The sequence below is a fragment of the Dreissena polymorpha genome, chromosome 2, assembly GCF_020536995.1.
Source record: "Dreissena polymorpha isolate Duluth1 chromosome 2, UMN_Dpol_1.0, whole genome shotgun sequence".
NCBI classification, from domain to species: Eukaryota; Metazoa; Mollusca; class Bivalvia; order Myida; family Dreissenidae; genus Dreissena; species Dreissena polymorpha.
The window spans coordinates 127,719,237-127,739,908 of record NC_068356.1 but is presented as its reverse complement, the minus strand read 5'-3'; the positions used below and the strand labels follow the sequence as shown (position 1 = coordinate 127,739,908).

The 20,672-nt window shown below is 36.6% G+C and overlaps 2 protein-coding genes across 5 annotated transcripts in view; one reads left to right on the top strand and one right to left on the bottom strand.

Moving 5' to 3' along the window:
- Window positions 1–528: 528 nt before the first annotated feature.
- On the top strand, window positions 529–17,759 carry LOC127868948 (uncharacterized). The gene is made up of 8 exons (XM_052411162.1): window positions 529–632; window positions 2,986–3,096; window positions 3,803–3,931; window positions 5,275–5,366; window positions 5,619–5,751; window positions 6,391–6,471; window positions 10,286–10,363; window positions 12,392–17,759. Exons 2-8 carry the CDS (start codon window positions 3,024–3,026, stop codon window positions 13,510–13,512), a joined length of 1,707 nt encoding a protein of 568 aa, XP_052267122.1. The 5' UTR covers window positions 529–632; window positions 2,986–3,023; the 3' UTR covers window positions 13,513–17,759.
- LOC127868947 (nephrocystin-1-like) overlaps window positions 17,133–20,672 on the bottom strand; it is a 49,464-nt gene continuing 45,924 nt past the window's right edge. For all 4 annotated transcript variants that reach the window (XM_052411159.1, XM_052411158.1, XM_052411161.1 and 1 more), the window contains one exon: window positions 17,133–18,807. In XM_052411159.1, coding sequence (XP_052267119.1) covers window positions 18,787–18,807 — 21 coding nt within the window. In that variant the 3' untranslated portion in view covers window positions 17,133–18,786. The remainder of the gene's footprint in view (window positions 18,808–20,672) is intronic.

Here is a 20,672-nt window from a genome sequence, read left to right as displayed (position 1 = left end):
TCTGTTTGGTGACCGTGGATGCCATTACGGTGTTTATGTGAGCAGGGAGAAGTTTAAGCCACAGAAAAACACAGGTTGGTTGTGAAAGAACAAGGAAAAAGCAGCCAATGTTTGAATGAATGTAGATTACCACTGTAATAAATTATGTGATTAAAAAAGATGTACTAAATGAAGAGCCATGAAGATAGATTATGGGCATATAAATTTGACTCAAAATTTAAGCAATTGCAGATATTCCAATTGAAATAATATTCTTTGTTGTTCCACCCAAGTTTAAGAATAGTTAACTGAATGCCAGCCCACTAAAACTTGATGTGCTTCATCAAGTTTTAGAATTTAAACATACTATGTATATTGTAGTGCTGCCACCAGCATATTGAAATTTCTTTATAGTTGAACTATTAAAAATGGTCAACAAAACACCAAAAAATGCAATTGTTATGTCAATATTCTAATCTTGACTGGCTTGAGATTTGATAACTAATACATTTGTATACATGTATTCTGCTGTTGTTGACAGACTAACAGGGGGTGTCAGTTGTGATGCCTACTAAAGGGGATAAAGAAAAAATATTATGAAAGAAAGCTTCAATACTTACAAAATGAACTCAAACTGGATGTAAAGAGAAGAGGTAATATGCTATGATTTTGTTCACTATAAGTATTTAAATCTTGAAGGGCATTGTTCACAGATTTTGGATTGTTTTTAAGGTTCTCAGTACATGCTTTTAATTGATAAATGTTAACACCAGAGCTAAAGATCTCCAGAATAAAACAAGGTTAAAATATATATCCTCACCTGTACTTGAACCACTGACCCTTGGAGCAAAAGTCTAGCGTCTAAAACCAGTCTGCCATCCATGCTGCTATGGAATTTTCGGTCTTTAAGGTAGCGCACCCCGTAATGGGCACCTTTCCAAATATAATCTAATGTATTATTTTCTTAATCAGCATCATTTTACTGAACCACATGCAAATTTTTAGGTAGGCTGTCCGTGCTTGAAAAAAAATATACTGATTTTTTCAAAACCACCCCACACTTGGCTTTGTCCAGTTTATTTGCACCCCTTGGGTATATGAAAGTTCCATAATTCATCCAGATTTCCAAATTATTAATATGGGCATGCAGTTGGTGTGTACAGATGCAGTAAAGGTGTTTAAAGTTTAAACAAGATGAAATAAGTATTCTTGTTATCTATGGAAGAGCGCCATGAAATGTTAGTGGTTTCAGCCAAGTAGAAATTGGGTTGGTTAAAAACTTTAAGAGTCATAAATTTCAAATTAGTATCATTTAAGTAATATTTTGAAATTAGTTTTTAGCTCGACTATTATAATTTGAAATATATATAGTGGAGCTATCCTACTCATCCCCGGCATCGGAGTTTCCGTTTCTGTTAGCCTTAGCATGCAAATGTTAAAGTTTTCGTACTACCCCCCAATTATTTTCATTGTCCCTTGACATATTGCTTTCATATTTTGCATACTGTTTACCAACATGACCCCAACCTATAAACAAGAACAGACAACTCCATCAAGCATTTTGTCATAATTATGGCCCTTTCCACTTAGAATATGCAGCAAATGTTAAAGTTTTCATACTACCCCATTTATTTTCATTGTCCCTTGACATATTGCTTTCATATTTTGCATACTTGTTTACCAACATCACCCCAACCTATAAACAAGAGCAGACAACTCTATCAAGCATTTTGTCATAATTATTGCCCCTTTTATACTTAGAATATGCATATTATTGATAAATCTATGTTAAAGTTTGCGAACTACCCCAAATATTTCCTATATCCTTTGACATATTCCTATTATATGTTGCATACTTGATACCCAACATGACCCCAACCTATGAACAAGAGCAGACCACTGTATCAAGCATTTTGACATAATTATGGCCCCTTTTACACTTAGATAATTGAACATTTTGCTTAATTTGCCATAACTTCTTTATTTATGATCACATTTTATTATTACTTTGACAAAACAACACTTACCTGAATACCACAATGGATTCCACACCCAAACAATACCCCACGCCCCTACCCAGAATCTCTTCCCCCTCCCCAACCTCCCCCCCCCCCCCAATTTTTTTTATATATATTTTTAAACATCATCTAATAAATTACCACACCCCACATTATACCCCCCTTTCACCCCAACCCCCCCCCCTACCCCCCCAAAAAAAAAAATATATTTTTTAAACATCTAATAAATTACCACACTCCACAATATGACCCCCCTCTTTTGTTACAAAATATAATTACAACATAGCTCTCCAAATTATTCATTCTTTTCGCATTTCTTACGCTTATTATTTTATCAATTGTTAACAATTATTAATGTCAAACTAAAATATACTTTCAGTGTATTAGTCTCTGTCATTAGTGTTATTACGCTCATGAATGCACATTTTATCCCCGCCTAGGCGGAGGGATATTGTTTTGGCGTTGTCCGGCCATCCGGCCGTCACTTTGTGTCCGGAGCCATATCTTGGGAGTGCTTTGGCGGATTTCATTGAAACTTGGTTTGAGTATATATATGGACAAGAGGACGATGCACGCCAAATGGCATTGTACACCATCGTATAATAAAGGAGTTTTGGCCCTTTGTATTTTGAAAAAATGGTTTTTTGTGTGTCTGGAGCCATATCTTGGAAGTGCTTTGACAGATTTCATTGAAACTTGGTATGAGTATATAAATGGATAAGAGGATGATATTGGCGTTGTCCATCCGTCCAGAAATATTTGTGTCCAGAAGTATTTTGGCGGGGGATATCAATTCTACGAATTTGCTTGTTCATTTACTTTTTGATTCTTATACAAAGAGTTTAAAATTTATAATTTTTGCGAACTGTGAACAAGTCCCTTTAAATGGAACTTGCGTATCATGATTTTAATGATAGAACTTAACGGAACAAATAATTATAATCAATTTTATTAATTTTATTGTCAAGTTTTATTGTTTGTTGCCAAGGTGATGATGATAAGCATGACAAGCAGCTTGTGCATGTCATGGTGGTGGTTCAGTTGGAAGATGAGGGGAAGCCACCCCTGTATGGGATCTCCACTGCCCTAAACAACCGAAGTAAGTAATCAGGGAATACTGCACCGTAACCAAACCCATTCTTGTGAAAAGGATTAAAGAGTATACCTGGAAAAACTGTTTTCCTAGATCTTAATTACATTTAAATTTTAATTATCAATAATCTTTTGCTCAAAATATTTTTCAAATGTCATAATGAGGTGATATAGTTAGCCCGTATTGCAGATAGTCAAAAATATTAAACAAGGTTTGTAGCAAAGTTGAAAATCCTGGTTTTTAGATTGGGACATGGCAGGCAGGTGTGAAGTCTGCATCAAATGGGTGTGTTTCAGGTCGTAACTTCAGTTTGGATTGACCCCAATCTTAATGAAACTTGGGATGTATCTAGCTTACATTCAGGCCCAGCCAAGAATGTATTTAAGGCTTGTCAAGGTCAAGATCACTCATGAAAAAAATCTCTTTCCTCAAGAATTCGAGGTGTTCATTTTTAGAGTACTTAGCTCTCTGTTTCATCAAATTGTCTATTTAAATGTCAATCTCTTAATACCTGAAAACTTAGTCTTGTGATGACACATTTATACCAGCTAAAACTTAAGTGTTTTTTTCTAACACGTTTATAATCTGCTCCCTGAAAAAACACTTGTTACTCATTTCTACCTACAATTTTATCACACTGCTGCCTTAAAACTGCACCAAGCATGATATATGTGTTGTTTTTAATTATAATTGGTTCTATTTTGTATTACAGAACAAGGGAAGGAGTTCCTAATAGATGATGTGGAGCCCAACATGGTCATGGCTTCAGGAAGCCCTCCTAACAATCAATCCAAGAACAGAATCCTGGTGGTTGTCTCAAACCAGACATACTTTCCAAATGGTAAGTTTCTATTTCAGAAATGATTTATTTTTTCATAACCCCTTTGAAAGTTGTTTTCGATGCATGATACTTTTGTTCAGTAAAAATTGTATTTATCAATTTAGGCTACATACTCCTATATCCTTTACTCTCATAGTATCTGTCCTCCTCATAGTATTGTGCCTTTAACGAAAACCTCTCAAGAAGTTGGAAAGTTAATGTTTATTAGTTGTAATTTATTTGATGGTTATCCATGACTATTACGACGATCATCCTCATGATTTCCGGTTTTTGTTGGAAAGTAGGTCATGTTTATTCCAGGGTGATGCTATGATTTTTAATTATGTAACACACAATTATGTTCGTTTGTTTATGGATTGATAGTAGCTTTATCAAATGTTTTATATGCTGCTTATTTTTTAATAAAATGTAAAAATATTTTAATAACAACATAAGCAAGAGTATCTTTTTTCCATTAAGTTACTTTTTTAGAACAAGCACATGCGCATAGTAACAAATCTTAACAACCAATCAGAAGGGCCGATACTATGAAACAATTGTATATGAAACAGATTGCTACATGGAGCTAAGTCTAGCCAGTATTTGATGAAAATATTTCTGATATAAATGATGTTTTCGTTGTTATGTCCAAGAATACACATAATTCATTTAACTATAGATTGACATATAACACATGCATGTTTTTGTATTTGTTCACTTCCATATTCGTATGTATTCATTAAGAGGGCCGATACTACGGATAGACATGCTTGTTTATGATCATGAGAGACCAATCTTTAGTTTTAAAATGGGTTGAAATATCTTAATAATGGAGTTATTTGTAACCCGTGAATCAATTGCATATGTCAATATTGGAAGTTCAAGACTGATATTTATTAGTTGGTCGCGTTAGCGGCCGACTAAATTTACAGCGCATATTTTGCAAATCAGTATGAACTGCAACTCACTATGCTAGGAAGGATTACCTCGCCTGTATGCACTGCAGACGACAAATGCTTCTACTTTACTCTGCAGCGAATGTATATACCAGCTTTTAAGATGGTCTAGTGGTTATCATTGAAATCTGTACATATTGGCTGCTTTCAGGGAAAACGGTGCTTAATGCAAGTCAAATAAGATTAGCCTGTGCACACTGATTAGCCTGTGCAATGCGCACAAGCTAATCAAGGACAACAACAGCGAACAACTTCAGTGCCTTCAGCGCTTTGATATAATAAGTCATATGTTTTCAGAGAAGCAAAAAAAGTTTATGACCTTTTAACTAAGGAGATTGAAGGTTAAAATTGTGCAGTCTAGACTTAGTTCAATCTAACTTCATAACCAAAAAACATGTTTGTTTTCAGAACCTGAAGTTGTTTTGCGTGAAAAAGATGCTAGTGGAAAAACAAGGTGGGAAGTGGTTTTATCTGGAGAACAATTGGAAATCGTTAAAAAGGTATTGAAAAATATGTTGCACTGAATTCTCTTTACTATGCATTGATTGTCATTTTTGATTCTCAAAGAACATTTTTTGTGGCTTCAAGTTTGTCTGCACTGTCTGTTCAGCCTTTATCATTCTATTAAAAAAAAAAATGTGCCATCAAAGTTTTCAAGAATCTAGATTTATTTATCTTTCCACTTGTATTTTAGCATTTGAAGTGAAATTGTGTATGCAATCTGTCAATGACAATAAAAATATTTTCTTCAGGCGGTAGTCAAGTTTACTGCCCCTCCATATCTAGATCGCGACATAGAGTCTGATGTACAAGTTGAACTGTGTCTGCGTGACAAAAAAACAAACAAAGAAACCAAGCCCTGGCCATTCTTCTATCTTGGATCAGGTAAATGCCTTCATAGATGTTGAAAGTAGTGCATTTGTATGTTCAAACTCATGTAAAAAGAAAATGTTCACTTATTCATACATATGCCTGTATGTTCATCCCAAAATATTATGGCTTGACTATTCCTTATGACTGGACAGATTTGCTTAAATATTAGAAAATGGAACATCTCGCACTAAGAAGTGTAGTTCTTTATGTAATTATGTGCTTCTTAAATGTAGCATTTATGTTATTCCATGTCATAAAGATTGGTCTTTTTATGTCTCCTTTTGAAGAAGTCACCATGTACCAATGGCACTTTAACATCTGTTTGTACATCAGTAAACAAATTCCTGTCTCTGCCATAATTTTGCCATATATTGAGGGATTTGCAAAGTATGTATACTCAAATGTCCACCATAAGACGATGTGTCACATGTAAAACCTGTCTCCCTTTCTCAAATGTCACGGTCACACTTAGAAGTAAAAGGTCAAATTTTGCAATGAAACAGCTTGCAAACCATTGTCTCAAACATACATATGCTATATATGGAAAGATTTTGAAATGCCAGTTTTGAGTCATGAATGATACGTTAGAGCATCCGTGTTCAGTGGACACATGTCTTGTTCATTTATTATTCTGAATCTTGTTTATTCCAGATCTATATGATGTAAGAAGGAAAGCGAAAAAGAGGAAGTTGACAGATGATGATCATTCTGGAACCCCTACTGAATATTCAGGTACTGTTCATTTTTGTTATCATTTCAATATGCTAGTTAATGAATATTTGATCAGTTTTTTAACATAGAAAGGAGCTGTCTTTCAGTCTGTTGTAAGTAAGTTGTCCAAGTATTGGAAGTAAAATGGCTTCGTTATGAGATCATTTATTATGCCCCCCTTCGAAGAAGAGGGGGTATATTGCTTTGCTCATGTCGGTCGGTAGGTCGGTCGGTCCGTTCACCAGATGGTTTTTGGATGATAACTCAAGAACGCTTGGGGCTAGGATCATGAAACTTCATAGGTACATTGATCATGACTCGCAGATGATCCATATTGATATTGAGGTCACTAGGTCAAAGGTCAAGGTCACGGTGACCTGAAATAGTAAAATGGTTTCCGGATGATAACTCAAGAACGCATACGCTTAGGATCATGAAACTTCATGGGTAGATTGATCATGACTCGCAGATGACCCCTATTGAATTTGAGGTCACTAGGTCAAAGGTCAAGGTCACGGTGATTCGAAATAGTAAGGGGTTTCCGGATGGTAACTCAAAAAATGCATACGCCTAGGATCATGAAACTTCATGTGTAGATTGATCATGACTTGCAGATGATCCCTATTGATTTTCAGGTCACTAGGTCAAAGGTCAAGGTCACGGTGACCTGAAATAGTAAAATGGTTTCTGGATGATAACTCAAGAACGCATATGCCTAGGATCATGAAACTTTATGGGTAGATTGATCATGACTCGCAGATGACCCCTTTTGATTTTCAGTTCACTAGGTCAAAGGTCAAGATCACGGTGACCCAAATATAGTAAAATGGTTTCCGGATTATTACTCAAGAACGCATACGCCTAGGATCATGAAACTTTATAGCTAGATTGATCAAGACTCGCAGATGACCCCTATTGATTTTCAGGTCACTAGGTCAAAGGTCAAAGTCACGGTGACCTGAAATTGTAAAACGATTTTCGGATGATAACTCAAGAACGCATATGCCTAGGATCATGAAACTTCATAGGTAGGTTGATCATGACTTGCAGATGACCCCTTTTGATTTTGAGGTCACAAGGTCAAAGGTCAAGGTCACGGTGACACGAAATAGTAAAATGATTTTTGGATGATAACACTTCATAGGTTCATTGATTGTGACTCGCAGATGACCCCGATTGATTTTCATGTCACTAGGTCAAAGTTCTAGGTCACAGTGACAAAAAAACCTATTCACACAATGGCTGCCAGTACAACGGACAGCCCATATATTTTTAAACATCTAATAAATAACCCCACCCCACATTAAATCCCCCTGTCACTCCCCCCCTACCCCCCCTTCTACCCACCCCCATGCCCCCCTCCCAATTTTTTTTTTTTAATCTAATAAATTACCGCACCCCACATTATTGCCCCCTCTCACCACCCACTCCACCTACCCCCCCACCCCCATTTTTTAAACATTTTAGAATAACCACATCCCACATTATTATCCCCTGTCATCCTCCATCCCCCCTACCCCCCCAACCCCCCCCCCCCTCAATTTTTTTTTAAACATCTTATAAATTACCACACCCCACATTATACCCCCCTTTCACTCCTCTCTACCCCCCCACCCCCCTATTTTTTTTAAATTAATATCTTATATATTACCCCACCCCACATTGTTACCCCCTCTCACCCTTCTACCCGCCCTACCCCCGCCCCTTTTCCACCCCATCACATTTTTTTTTAACATCTTATTAATTACCTCACCCCGAATTATACCCCCTCTCAACCTCTACCCTCCCACGCCCCAACCCCCCCCCCCCCCCTCCCCCAATTTTTTTTTTTTTTTTTTGTTTTATCAAGAGGGCACATTTGGTATTGCCGTTTGGAATAAATTACAATAACATGTAGCAATATGCATCACACCACTTTGTTTTCTCAATCACATTGCAGTGTAAAAAGATGTAGCATTCCAAAAAAAAAGAAGTACATTTTTCCAAACCTAATTTTTTTTTTCTTTCATATTCTTGTTCTTTTGTGTCTTTCTTATCCAAATTTTGTTTCGCCTAATTTTTTCGTATGTACAATTATTTTACTATCCAAAATGTCCAACAATCGTACCAAAGTCAAAATTTGTTTAAGACTACTAATAAAACAATGCAAATAAGTTTGTGGGACTTCGTTCATAAATTCTTTGTACATAAAGGAAGTGGAATGCATCTAATTTAATACAGCTATTGTGTTTATGCCATTATACATGTAATATACTAATGCACTGGAGAGCCTTTTGTTTGATCTTTAGATGAGCCAAGTGTACCAACTGTGTTTTGTTGTATCAAATGAACAGTGCAATTAAACTGTTTCCTTGGCAACTTTGATTTCAGTAGAATGTACTGCTTTACCAGTCAATATTTAGTGCAGTTTATAACATCCATCCATAAAGGAGACATAACATTGATAAATTTCTTGCATCTTTTCACAATAGGGTGTCATTATTTTGATATGTGTACATACAGTCCTACTCAGTTACTCCCAGGACGGCTAGATTTTAGCCATCGGCTTATCAGCAGAACTAATTAGTGTTTACTGTTCTGTGGTCATAAAGCACACTCCCCTGTCAGGATGACAACAGCCTGCTTGGCGATAATAAATGAACCTAGGTGTTATATCTGGCCAAATCTGAATATGCTGCAACATGTTTCAGAGAGTTATCGACCAGTGTAATTATCAGTTGTGCCAAATATTCATAGCCAATACAACATTTATTTTGATATTTATGCCCACCTTCGAAGAAGAGGGGGTATATTGCCTTGCTCATGTCGGTCTGTCGGTCGGTCTGTCGGTCCGTCCACCAGGTGGTTGTCCGACGATAACTCAAGAACGCTTGGGCCTAGGATCATGAAACTTTATAGGTACATTGATCATGACTTGCAGATGACCCCTATTGATTTTGAGGTCACTAGGTCAAAGTTGAAGGTCACGGTGACCCGAAATAGTAAAATGTTTCCGGATGATAACTCAAGAACGCTTAGGCCTAGGATCATGAAACTTGATAGGTAGATTGATCATGACTCGCAGATGACCCCATATTGATTTTCAGGTCACTAGGTCAAAGGTCAAGGTCACAGTGACCCGAAATAGTAAAATGGTTTCCGGATGATAACTCAAGAAGGCTTATGCCTAGGATCATGAAACTTGATAGGTAGATTGATCAGGACTCGCAGATGACCCCTATTGATTTTGAGGTCACTAGGTCAAAAGTCAAGGTCACAGTGACCCGAAATAGTAAAATGGTTTCCGGATGATAACTCAAGAACGCTTAGGCCTAGGATCATGAAACTTGATAGGTATATTGATCATGACTCGCAGATGACCCCTATTGATTTTCAGGTCACTAGGTCAAAGGTCAAGGTCACGATGACCCGAAATAGTAAAATGGTTTCCGGATGATAACTGAAGAACGCTTATTCCTAGGATCATGAAACTTGATAGGTAGAATGATCATGACTCGCAGATGACCCCTATTGCTTTTCAGGTTACTAGGTCAAAGGTCAAGGTCACGGTGACCCGAAATAGTAAAATGGTGTCCGGATGATAACTCAAGAATGCTTATGGCTAGGATCATGAAACTTCATAGGTACATTGATCATGACTGGCAGATGACCCCTATTGATTTTCAGGTCACTAGGTCAAAGGTCAAGGTCACAGTGACAAAAAACATATTCACACAATGGCTCTCACTACAACGGAGAGCCCATATGGGGGGCATGCATGTTTTACAAACAGCCCTTGTTGTCATTTACCACTTGAGTGTTATGGCAAATGTAAAATATCTGCGCCATTTTGTAGAGGAAAGTAAGGAATTCAAGCGGAAGGCAGTCAGTGTGTACAATGGGCAGTATCAGGAAGGAGCATACAGGTCTTATGGTGAGCTTGGAAAAGGATATATTTGATACACTGTTTGAGAAATGGAAAATGTGTAAATCATTGACTTCTAGAGGTTATTTGGTGAGCAGAAATAGTTGATGTCAGCACTCTCAATTGGATTCATTTGCTGGGTAAAACCTCTACAATAGAAGTTGCTAATGAGAACATCATCAAAAATATGTTTTTAGCTCGGCTGTTTTCAGAGAAAATCCAAGCTATTGTCATAGACAGCCTGTCATCTGCTGTCCGCCGTTGTGGCTGTGGTGCTAAAACCTTAACATTGGCCATAACTTTTTAAATATTGAAGATAGCAACTTGATATTTGGCATGCATGTGTATCTCATGGAGCTGCACATTTTGAGTGGTAAAATTTCAAATTTCAAGGTGAACATCATCCTTCAAGGTATAGGGTCGAAAAAACAAAGTCAAGGAAAGTAATAAGCTTTAAATGGACATAGTTATTTGACCTGCCAACGTATATATTTTTAACCAGGTTTTCCGAAGGAAAAAACTGGTTATTAGATTGGCGAATGCGGGCGGGCTGGCTGGCGGGCGGGTGGAACAAGCTTGTCCGGGCCATAACTATGTCGTTCATTGTCATATTTTAAAATCATTTGGCACATTTGTTCACCATCATTGGACGGTGTGTCGCGCGAAATAATTACGTCGATATCTCCAAGGTCAAGGTCACACTTTGAGTTCAAAGGTCAAAATTGGCAATAAATGAGCTTGTCTGGGCCATAACTATGTCAATCATTGTGAGATTTTACAATTATTTGGCGCATTTGTTCACCATCAGGGACGGTGTGTCGCACGAAAGAATCACGTCAATATCTCCAATGTCAAGGTCACCACAACTTAAAATAGATTTATTTTGAAACAAACTTACGAAGGGGGTTAATTTTGTTTGTTCATTTCAAAAGTTCAGTTTGAGTTGTCTCCCTTAATCAGATTTTTTTTCACAATGAAAACCTGGTTTTGTGACAATTTTGTCCCTTGTTGTTAAATAAATCAAAGCGGAGCAGTAGGCGGTTTTGTGTTTCTGACAAACACATTGTGGTAAAAGGTCAACGTCAATGTCATCCTTCAAGGTCTACGGTAAAAAATACACATTTAAGGGAAGTAATAAGCTTTAAAGGGAGATAATTATTCAATATTGAACATAGCCATATTATATATTTGGCATGCATGTGTATCTCATGGAGCTGCACATTTTGAGTGGTGAATCTACAGTCACCGTAGTGGCTTTTAATTATTTGCTACTAAAAATATAGATTTGTTAGAGACAATTATTTTCAAGGGAAGTAATTTATATAATTATGAATCTCATATTATATATTTCCTTACCAAGAATTGAAGTTATTTTCACAGTTACTGTACATGTTTATTATTTTGATAATTTATAACTCAAATGATTGATTTGTCAAAGTTTTTTTTTAAATGATATAATTATCATTTCTTTCATGTACTTAGTTGTTAATAGTATTGTTCATTACATACCTGTGGACTTATGTCCACAGATACATGATGAACTCTGGCTATGATCTCTTTGATAAACCACATGCCTTGGTTGTCAGTTATGTCTGACTTGGTCATTTTTGACTGTCTACAGCCCCCCCCCCCCCCCTGGTTGGATTGGACAAAATCCTAGGGAAGTAATAAGCTTTAAAGGGAGATGATTTCTATACCTGCCAAATGATAAAGAGAAATTTTATTTCAAAGTGGCACAGTAGGGGGCATTGTGTTTCTGATGAACATATCTCTTGTTGGGTCACTAGGTCAAAGGTCAAGGTCACTGTGACCTCTAAGATATAAAAAAATTCTGACAAGCTTTCGCAGCCGAGCGTGGCACCCGTTATGCAGTGCTCTTGTTTAATTACTGTTACTAGGTAGTGGGAAGTTAACTATATTATACATATCATTAGTTTTCGCTTCAACATTAAAACTGTTTGAAGTATTTGTGGTATCATTTTTTACAGTGTATTTTCTGTTATTTCAAATACGATACATGTATTTAATTTGCTTCAGACACCAATGGAGAGAGCTCCAGTTCAAGTGAAACCCAAAATGTGTTGGTAATTGGCAAAGAGTTGTCCTCCCCTGCCCTCACCTCCCTCCCGTTCAGCACGTACAAGCCAATGTCCCCTCAGCCTGAAACCCAGTCCTATCAGGAGTTACTAGGGGTAACACCCAGTTCCAGCATGCTTGCTAGGCCACCATCAGCTGGGTTCAACACGGCTGACAACGCTCAGACCATCATAATTACCTCCGGGGCGGAATCGAACACCTACCAGGTGTTAAATAGTCAGCACGATAAGTACCCGGTCCAAGCCATGGATGATCAACAAGGCCAGACAGTAGTCAGTAGCGAAGCTGATAACACGTTTACTTTTCCGCCCTTGCAACCTAATCAGCAGCTGGCAATAATAAATGGACAGTGGGTGATCATCAACAATGACCTTGGGGAGGAGATGCCAGGTCCCAGTGCAGGACCTTCACAGCCTGTTCCTGCTCCAAGCCTACCGGAGCATCACTTCCAGAAGCCAATGTCTGCTCCCTTGAACCATCCTGGGAGATCAGAGAGCCAGTCGACAAGGAGTTCTGCACCACTGCTGTCTACAGAGCAGTCCACTACTCCCTCCATGAACATGCTTCTCAGCAGTGGACTGCAGGCTTTGCTTAATGCACTTACAGCTCAGCAACCTCAACAACTACAGCAGCCGCTGCAACAACAGCCACAACAAACACAGGCTCCAGCTCAGCAGCCAACTCAACAACAACCACAGACTCCAGTTCAGCAGCCAATTCAACAACAACAGCAGCAGCCAGCGTTTTTTACCCCTGAGCAGACGCAAGCTTTCTTGCAGAATCTGTTGACCATGTATCAGACTCAGCTTGCCCAGAGCAGTGCAGGGACACCAGGGAACGTGGCCAGCATGGCTCAGTCTCAGTCCAATGAGGGAAGCGTCATGTCCGACTCTGATCTAGAGACAGACGGTGCCCATAGCCAAAATAATGGCCTACAGAGTCGGACTCGAAGCGGGAAAACAATCCAGGCTGCTGGTAAACCTGTGCCTGCAACCAGAGTTACTAGGGGTAAAAAAATGTATGAGAACATGTCTGGCTTTAGCAAACCTGCTGGGAGCTAAGATGAGAGTTGAACGACTTCATATGAAGTAGTGAAACAATCCTGTGATATTGTTAAGATTTTTACTTGATATATTATCGTTTGTGTTGAGAAATACTATCAAATGGTTTCTGAAAAGACAACTTTAATGCTGTGGCCTTTATGATAAATTACATTTTAATATTAGATAGTCAAAAGTACTACCGTGTGTAATTGGCTTATTCACAATTGAATGCCACACCTGTACAACTCCTATCTGGTTAAGAAAGTGGCCAAAGAAAGAAAGATTATTGAAAATGACTTGAGTTGGCATATTATTTGAAATTGGTTATCATAGAACAGGCTCTGAATATCATAATTTACTGTACTGTAAAAGTAACTTAATCCAGTGTGCAACAGATATTCAGTTCTGTTCGATATATCAATAATCATAGGTGGACCTGGATAACCAAATGATACCAACAAACTGAATGCAAGAGTATCACAAACTGATTATGTATTTTCAACATTAATGATATTAAAGTGACCAGTTAAGTTGTTACAAATATCAAAGTGATCAATTGGGAAAGATGACTTGTTGCCATATCATAGTGATGTTTAAAAAAAAATACAGGTTATATCCTTAAATAAAGTGTTTTGTGCATGTCAATGGGAATACTAACGTACAAAAGGCAAATCTTGTGTTTGTCAGTTACATTTGTGCTTTCAAATAAGAAGACTGTGTCGAAAAAAATGATGTGGTTAAATTACTTATTGTGGTGGGATCGGTAAGTGTTGACAATATAGGGCAAGATATTTGTTGGTTACACACAAACAATTCTGGTTTTAACCATAAAACCAATAGTACCAGTGAAATTTGACAAGGAGGTACAAAGCCACATCTCTCTCAACAGTTTGTACTGTGAGCTTTCATGTTCAGTGCAGTTGACTGGAGGTTCATTCACTTTGCTTTTAAAGCAGGTGAGCATGATCCTTTAATCCTGTTGTATTGTTTTAAATGTGCTAGGATATGAAATTCTATTTGTGTCACAGGTACCAAAACAAATGTGACAATATTCAGTCTTGCCTTGTGTTTTAATAATGATTTTGCTGCTTGTCCTAGCATGGATTAATCAGATTTTAGGAAATCTGGAGAAGTGCAGTTGTTTGTGGGTGTCAGACAAGCTTGGCAAATTGAACAGTTCTCCATTTCATTTTCACAGTGCACCGCTTTGTTGACTCGGCAGGTCTCTGGAGATAGGAGGCATAGCACCTTGAGATTGTTAGTGTTGGTCCAGTGTAAATGTTTTTTGAGGAAGGATCTTCAGTTACACAAACTTTACTGGGGTGGATAAAGGACTTACAGTTACACAAACTTTACTGGAGTGGATAAAGGACTTACAGGTACACAAACTTTACTGCGTCAGTGTTTGTTCCTTGTAAACTTTCATTTGTATAAAGTGCATATACAAGTAACATAAAGAATATTTTACATTGCATGTCTGTTAAACCAGGAATCACTTTTAATAAGACTCTGCATTCATTTTTTTATTATATATAAATAATGATATTTAAACAATAATAAATATAATATATATTTAAGTTATATTTATCAGAATGACTGTGAACACATAATTGTACATGTACATCTTGAAAGATGTTAATGTTATGGTTTGTGTTGCAGATGTGCATGTTTGTTTTAATTAATTACTATATTTTTCAGAAATTGATCAATTCAGTTTTTGGGCATGCTATAAATATTTGTTTTTGAGCATTTAATTTAAAATGTGTACACCATGTATAGTGTATATATACACTATATTTACAATGAATATAGGCGATTGTGTACTTATGTATTTTAAATTACGTTAAAAAAGCTGTAGTTTATCAAACTATGCTTTATAAACAATGAATTGTATGTTGTTATTTGTGTTGCTTATATTATTCATATGTGCCATTATTAACACAAAAGTACGTTTAAGCTTGTGATGATTGATAATAAAATGTATAATTGTAACATTTATGATATTGAGGGGATATTGACTGGAATGAATACTAGTTCTTTAAAAGATTACAGTTCAAGTTATTGAGCTAGGGCCAAAGTTCAGACAAATTCTTGATGTTAAATTATTTTTTTGCTTTATATCCCACCTAAGGACTATTTATATTTTTTAATTATTTAAGGTTTATATGTAAACAGATTTCTGCTTAGGATTAGATATAACATCACAAGGTAAACCATAAGAGAAAATATTTAAAATAATTTAATTTTCCGGAATGGGTCCAGGGGTTCCATACTGTTTTGTTGAAGTCCTGTTGTTTCCAATCATATTGGCCTTATATGTGTAAATGCACTATGTCTGTGTGAGTGTTTATTTGCTATCTTAAGAATGTTACAATAAAGTGATAATTTTAAGGTAAATACACGTATAACTGTAATATGTTTTAGCCATTCATTCATTTGCATATACCGTAACCACCGTCATCTATTTGCAAGATTCTGCAGTTTCATTACATTTTCCAACATGTACACGTTCATATTCATACATTTAATTTATTGCTTATTTTTAAAATAATTTGATGTTTGGAAGCTGGCTTATACTTTGAGTTGGAGCCTTTTTTGATGTACTGGTTCTCAAATGTGAACAAATACGGTGAAAAAAAACTTCATTAATTTTGTACTGTAGATGGGATATGTTTTGTTATTTGACAAACACACTTCATTTACTCAACCTACACAAATAATAGTTTGCCTCTTTGTGTTCCTTAGTTAGTTTTCTGTGTTTTATGTGCATCTCTAAGTATTAGCCAGCTTGATAATATTATTTTATAACTGTCATTTTACATTAATGTGATTGTACATTTGATATCATTATTCATGTCTTGGCTCAACCGGACATCAAATGAGCGGTGAGCCACTGGTAAAGACAACCTATCCTGTGGTGTCTGTAGTTTATTTGATTGCATTATGGACTACATTTTCATCCTCCATGTTGTTGTTGTTATCTGATATTCTCATAAATCCTGATTGTGAATGTATTTCATTATTATTCATTATTTGCAAACCTCTCGTAATTACAGCCCATACTGTGGTTATGTTCCCTATTTCAAGATGATTTCCTGCTCATTGGATTTTTCCTTACTTATAATGGAAATAAAATTATTTAAAAAAAAAAAGTTATTGCCTCCAGAAAACGGATAACATTCCCTATATAGCACACCAGTTTAAGTTCAGTAATACAGGCATTCTTGTGCCTCTGGATGAGATTTTTAAATGTGCTTTTATCCCTTTACCACTTAGATATGTATTTTAACGCATATGTAAGTCGGCTAGAAAGTTAAATTTAATTAAAACATTTTCTCACTATATTCAAGTTTTAAAGGCTTTATTTCCAACCCTTAGATACTGATGAGCAGCAGACAGCATAAAACCTGAACTGACTGAGAGTTAATGGTCAATAAAAAAGATCAGAGCTGTTTGTTAAATCCATTATACATTGGTCTGCATTTCAACTTCAAGACCTGAGTTTGAGTTGAGGATTTTGAATGATCATAGTACATTATAAATCTCAAAGATCTAGATTATTACATGGTTTGAGTGGAGCCTCCAATACTGAGATTCCAGACAGCACAACATATCATCAAGTATTGACATACACTGAGTGCTTTGATATTTTTTATTTTCTACATCAATACATACAAATAAATACAAAACAATTCTAAAATACATTCATGCCTCGCTCTGGGAAAAATGAGGCTTAATGCAAGTGTGACCCTGATTATCATGTGTAGTCCAAACAAGCTAATCTGGGACAGCACTTTCCGTTTTTATGGAATATTTTTTGTTTAAAGGAAGTCTCCTCTAAAAGCAACAATCCAGTCTAGGGGGAAAGTGTTGTCCCTGCAGAGGCTGATCTGCGATGAATCTTTACCCACATGCATTTATCCCCATTATCACAGATGACTCATTTTCATATAAAATGTACACTTAAAACTCTGTTGAAGTAAATAAAATATGGACGGAATCAGCATCATCACTTAAAACAAATAACATGGTCTATGATACAGAAATGAACTGAACTAAGATTACTTTTACTAAATTGAATGTGTGCAGTGCAGTATCTGTTCACATTAAAAATACTAAGATTGTACACTTATGAATTGATTTCACAAAATATATATTATGAAGTTTATTGATAATTTGACAGTGATTGTATTGCCAATGCATCTGGTCCTCAAATAGAACATATCTCAGAATATATATGTTTGAATAAACTTGAAGTGAAACTTTTTGGCCAATTGTGTTAGTTTTTGTGCAGAAAACACTACGACCAAGCCCTCACCTGAGTTCACAGACACTTATTGTTAAAGACTTAAATTCGCGATCTACTTTTTGACCCTAATTGACCAAAATGGCATCTTAAATGGCATTCATATTGTCAAGATAAACATTCTTACAAGGTGTCCTTGTTTCTAAATACATGTATCCCAGATTTAAACTTGTCCTAGTTTGTTGCTTAGATGAACATTCAAGTTTCATTAAGACTGACTAAAAAATGTGGCCCCTAGAAAGTTCTTATAGATTTTTGACGCTCATGCTCCAGATTTGAACTAAGCAAGATAGACATTCTGATAGAACTTCGTCAAGATAGATTCATAAATGTTGTCCCTACTGTGGTAACAATGTTTCTCTAAGATTTGGACTGGTGACCTAATTTTTGGATGCATATGACCCAGATTTAAACTCAACCTAGAAAATATACACAAACATTCTGACATAGTTTCATAAAAATTGGAATGTGGCCTCTAGAGTATTAGAGAGCTAAAAGTTGAAGATGCACACCACATTAGGACAGACCCCTGACATGGGTCTGATCACAATAGCTCACTTTATGCCAATGTGAGTTAAAAACTGTATCCTAACAAACATGTATAAATTTACAGTAAGCTACATTCACCCTTGCAGAGTGAAACATCACAAACATCTTATTTAGCCATTAGAAAGGTGGCATAGATGGAGTTTGCTTCGCTTTGATTTATACACAGAGACTGTTACCAAATACACTGTTTGCAAGTTTAAGGGATTAAACAATGTAAAGAACAACCACAACATATTTTTACATGGTCACTAATGTGCAATTATCCAGTTAAACAAAGGAACTATAAGAACTAAAAATAAATATTTAGATGCATTTGCTTATAATAAAAAACTGAGAGAAATCCTCCCTCTTCTGTACATCTCTTAATACACACTAAACATTACAGGAAGTCAGCTGCTACACACAAGACTATGACGATGTCTAGTTGTAACTGTTCTTCAGCTCTCTACCTCAACAATCTGTAAAACATACATGAATGCAGTTAATTACTCAGTTGATGCATATTATAAGTTGTTGCACTTGGAAGAATATGTGTTGTGTAAGAGAAACAAAGTTGTTAGATGTTTAAACAAATATCTGGAGATCTGAGTAATGTTGCTTGACACACATAACTGTTTTACTTGATGTATGTCTGGCAACATGTCAGTCATACATGATATTTGTTTGGCAGGCATGAACTCTCACCTGACGTTTGTTTGACAGACATGTACTCCCACCTGATGTTTGTTTGGCAGACATGTACTCCCACCTGATGTTTGTTTGGCAGACATGACCTCTAACCTAATGTTTGTTTGGCAGACATGAACTCTCATCTGATGTTTGTTTGGCAGACATGAACTCTCATCTGATGCTTGTTTGGCAGACATGAACTCTAACCTAATGTTTGTTTGGCAGACATGAACTCTCAACTGATGTTATTTCGGCAGACATGAACAATCACCTGATGTTTGTTTGGCAGACATGAACTCTAACCTAATGTTTGTTTGGCAGACATGAACTCTCATCTGATGTTTGTTTGGCAGACATGAACTATCACCTGATGTTTGTTTGGCAGGCATGAACTCTCACCTAATGTTTGTTTAGCAGGCATGAACTCTCACCTAATGTTTGTTTGGCAGACATGAACTCTCACCTGATGTTTGTTTGGCAGACATGAACCCCACACGTTATGTTTGTTTGGCAGACATGAACTTGCACCTGATGTTTGTATAGCAAGTAGTGACAGACTTGTTTGGCAGAAAGTGACATACTTACTGGCTGTTTGTTTGAATGGCATTTAGTGACAGTCTTACCTAATTTTTTAATGTCAGATAGTGACAGACTTGCATGATGTTTGTATGGGAGATAGTGACTGTCTTACATAATGTTTGTTTGGCAGATAGTGACAGACTTACATGATGTTTGTATGGGAGATAGTGACTTTCTTACCTGATGTTTGTATGGCAGATAGTGACATACTAACCTGATGTTTGTATGACAGATAGTGACAGACTTACATGATGTTTGTATGAGAGATAGTGACATACTTACATGATGTTTGTATCAGGGCTTCCCCTGGCTTAAAAATTTCTTTAGCCAAATTCACTTTGTTTTGGCAAAATTCTTCTATTTTTGGCTATTTTTAAGTTTTAATGAAGAAAAAGTTGTAGCCAAATAGAATTTTCTTTAGCCAAATAGTTAAATTTGTAGCCATTGGCTAATTTGGCGAATGGCAGAGTAAGCCCTGTGTATGTGAGATAATGACAGTCTTACCTGATGTTTGTTTGGCAGATATGAACTCTCACCTGATGTTCGTTTGGCAGGCACGAACTCTCACCTAATGTTTGTTTGGCAGGCATGAACTCTCACCAAATGTTTATTTGGCAGACATGAACTCTCACCTGATGTTTGTTTGGCAGATGAACCCACAGGTTATGTTTGTTTGGCAGACATGAACACGCACCTGATGTTTGTATAGCAAGTAGTGACAGACTAACCTTGTGTTTGTTTGGCAGAAAGTGACATACTTACTGGCTGTTTGTTTGAATGGCATTTAGTGACAGTCTTACCTAATTTTTGAATGTCAGATAGTGACAGACTTGCATGGTGTTTGTATGGGAGATAGTGACAGATTAACATGATGTTTGTATGGGAGATAGTGACTGTCTTACCTGATGTTTGTTTGGCAGATAGTGACATACTAACCTTATGTTTGTATGGCAGATAGTGACAGACTTACATGATGTTTGTATGAGATATATTGACATACTTACATGATGTTTGTATGTGAGATAGTGACAGTCTTACCTGATGTTTGTTTGGCAGATAGTGACATGCTAACCTG

Coding starts and splice junctions, on each gene's coding strand:
- LOC127868948 (XM_052411162.1), top strand. CDS start 3,024: ATGGTGGTGGTTCAGTTGGAAGATGAGGGGAAGCCACCCCTGTATGGG. Junction 3,097..3,802: donor CACTGCCCTAAACAACCGAA/GTAAGTAATCAG, acceptor TTTGTATTACAG/AACAAGGGAAGGAGTTCCTA. Junction 5,752..6,390: donor ATTCTTCTATCTTGGATCAG/GTAAATGCCTTC, acceptor TGTTTATTCCAG/ATCTATATGATGTAAGAAGG.